Below are 2,621 nucleotides of genomic sequence, written 5' to 3' on the forward strand. Positions count from 1 at the left end.
AATTTACTTTTTTTTTTTTCAGTGGCCCTAATCCTCTTCCGTACCTGATGTGTCAAATATTTACAGGACCTTTTTTCTTTTTGTTTTTTCCTTCATCATAGATGCATTAGGAGGCGTGCCGGACCGGGCCAGGCCGGACCGGACCAGGTTACGCTCCGGATCCTTATAGCTTCATGTGATCTCAAAGGGAGGCGTTTGACTGGAGAGGGGTGGGGGTTGGAAAGAGTTATTTTTCCAGGATCCATCCCGCAGTAGTTCAGAGCTGACCTCCGCTCGTTTGGGATATTTTCTCTTTCCGTCCGGACGGTGACGCGCTGCAGATCCGATTATGGGAGACGCTCAGTCTGCGCAACGGGAGGCCAAAGGCGATGCAGCAGCGGAGGAGGAGGAGAGCGGAGAAGTGAAGGATGTGCAGGACGTCGACAACAAGGTAACAGCATCTTTCCTACCGGATAAGTTCTGTTATGGATCTGTTCTGTCAGAAGTCGCATGCAGGGAATTCACCTGTTATAAAGTGTGCAGAGGTGCCATAGAGATGGGCTGATGGGTTAAAAGCAGGGGAAGATGCTGAGGCTGGGTTCTGCTGCTGGCAGGACAGCAGCTGGTGCTGCAGAGCAGGATTGCTCTTTAAAACCAAAGGATGGCTGTACTGTAACATCTAGAGGTCTGGAAATTTGTCCGATTGAATGAAATAATCCCACTTTTGCTGAAGTTTTGAAGACTGACTTCCATCTGTGTTATTTTCTTCATGATGGAGTAATTTTGAATTTCCTAAGGGGAGGGGAAACTCACTCCTAGAAAAACAAAAGTAAAGCCCAGGGGAAGGATAATATTCCTTCTCTGCTGCACTCAGCAGAAAGCAACATTGATTATTTATGTAAAGCATTATTACCTGGACCAGATGGACAGGATGTCTAACATGATGCACTGTTCTGTCACAGTGAAAAAAGGCATAAATGCGTCAAGCAGCTGATATGTTTAACTTTATCTCAGTATAAGAGCATAGCAACCATCTAGATCTGTTAACATGACTCTTAACTCGTAAACAGTTGTGAATAGAAATATTTTAGAACCTATAAAAACTTCCTTATTAAGTTTGTAACAGCAATCATTTGGTGGTTTGGATCAAAATTAGTCATCAGGGAAACACCATCTCAACATGAATTATAGTGGTGAAGGAATCATGCTTTTCTTCTGCAGGGAAAAGGACGCTGATTAGAGTTCATTAAACATAGATGGAGCTGAATGAAAGGAGAACCTGGAGGAAAAAAGGCTGTAGAAACTAAAGGTGGGGGTTCCCTTTAGACATGAACAATTAGAATAGATGATGTAGAGCAGGGGAGTCTAAAATGTTGCCCCAGAATTCAAGAATCATGTAAATATTGTCAGTCCAGGTGGTAGATGCAGATACATGTTTATGAAATGTTAGGTTGCTATTTTCCATTACAGAAGACCTTGAAAAAGGGGTTAATAAAACATTTAGTTCGGACTATGTAAGAGTAAACACAAAGGACCAGGTTTGGATTTCAATTTATTTAATTCAACAGTGAAAAAAGTGATCTTATACATCCACCAACTTTCACTGAAACGACTTGGCTGTTAACTGTTGGGTTGAAAAAATGTATTCATTTTAACTTTTTCAATTTCTAAAACATTTAACCAAATTTTGTACTCTAAACGTCCCGTTTTTAAGCCTTAAAGGTTTACACATCATTTGCTTAGAGTAAAGCCTATTCCTGATATTTATGGCCTAGTCCGAGGGTTTGCAACCTTTCCAATCCAGAGGGCCATTTTCCACCTCAGTCTAACTGGATTTAACTTTTTTAGATCCATTAAAGAAACACAATTTTTAATAATAAACTTTTAAAAAGGGAAATTTATATTTTTTGCCAGACATCTTTAATAGGGAATGCAATAATCAAAGAATAATCAAGTTAACTTTTATTTTTAGATTTCGAAATAAAGATTAACAGTTTTTTTGCATAAAGAGGACAGAGACGTTTTCTTCCTGAGGGTGTTATTATTAGTAAAAAAAAAAGTAACCTGATAAACCAGACTAAATGTGAAATTAAATGTGTAATTTAATCTGGCCCGGATTAATGAGATATCGGAAGATTGTTGATGAGAACAACCCGTTGACTTCAAAAAATGTCTGTGCCTATTGGCCAACGCTCTGACCAATGAGAGCAACTGACTGTGACGTAGTAAGCGTGTCAAAATGCTGGTGGGGGGGTGTAAACAAACAGCCTGTCTGTAAAACGGCGAATATGTCCTTCTTAAAAATGAATGAGCGTAGAGCCGCTTCCTGCTTACGTTTCAACGAAAACCCAAAGTCTAATCCTTCCAAAGCGGAGTGAAACGAGAACTGTTCAATAGTTGTTTCCATCTTCCTTGTTGCGCTTTCTCCAGGGTCGCGCAGCTTTGTCGTCACGGCCTCAAAACCCCACCCGCTTTGCATCCAAAAATTCAAAACACATCTCTGCATTGTGATTGGCCCGCCAGTTGTAGGGCCTGAGGCATTGATTGAGGCTAGACCACTTACATCCAAAAAAGATTTTGGCTGCCGGCGGGTAGGGCTAGTTTACTAGGCTAGTAAAAAAAGAACAAAACAAAACAAAACC

General features: G+C 40.7%; 1 protein-coding gene across 2 annotated transcripts in view; it reads left to right on the forward strand.

Moving 5' to 3' along the window:
* Positions 1-212: 212 nt before the first annotated feature.
* Positions 213-2,621, forward strand: part of LOC107098342 (A-kinase anchor protein 12-like) — a 16,659-nt gene continuing 14,250 nt past the window's right edge. For both annotated transcript variants that reach the window (XM_015395975.1, XM_015395976.1), the window contains exon 1: positions 213-430. In XM_015395975.1, the coding sequence (XP_015251461.1) occupies positions 329-430 (102 nt within the window). In that variant the 5' untranslated portion in view covers positions 213-328. The remainder of the gene's footprint in view (positions 431-2,621) is intronic.

The sequence above is a fragment of the Cyprinodon variegatus genome, unplaced genomic scaffold (assembly GCF_000732505.1).
Source record: "Cyprinodon variegatus isolate N-32 unplaced genomic scaffold, C_variegatus-1.0 Scaffold770, whole genome shotgun sequence".
Lineage (NCBI taxonomy): Eukaryota > Metazoa > Chordata > Actinopteri > Cyprinodontiformes > Cyprinodontidae > Cyprinodon > Cyprinodon variegatus.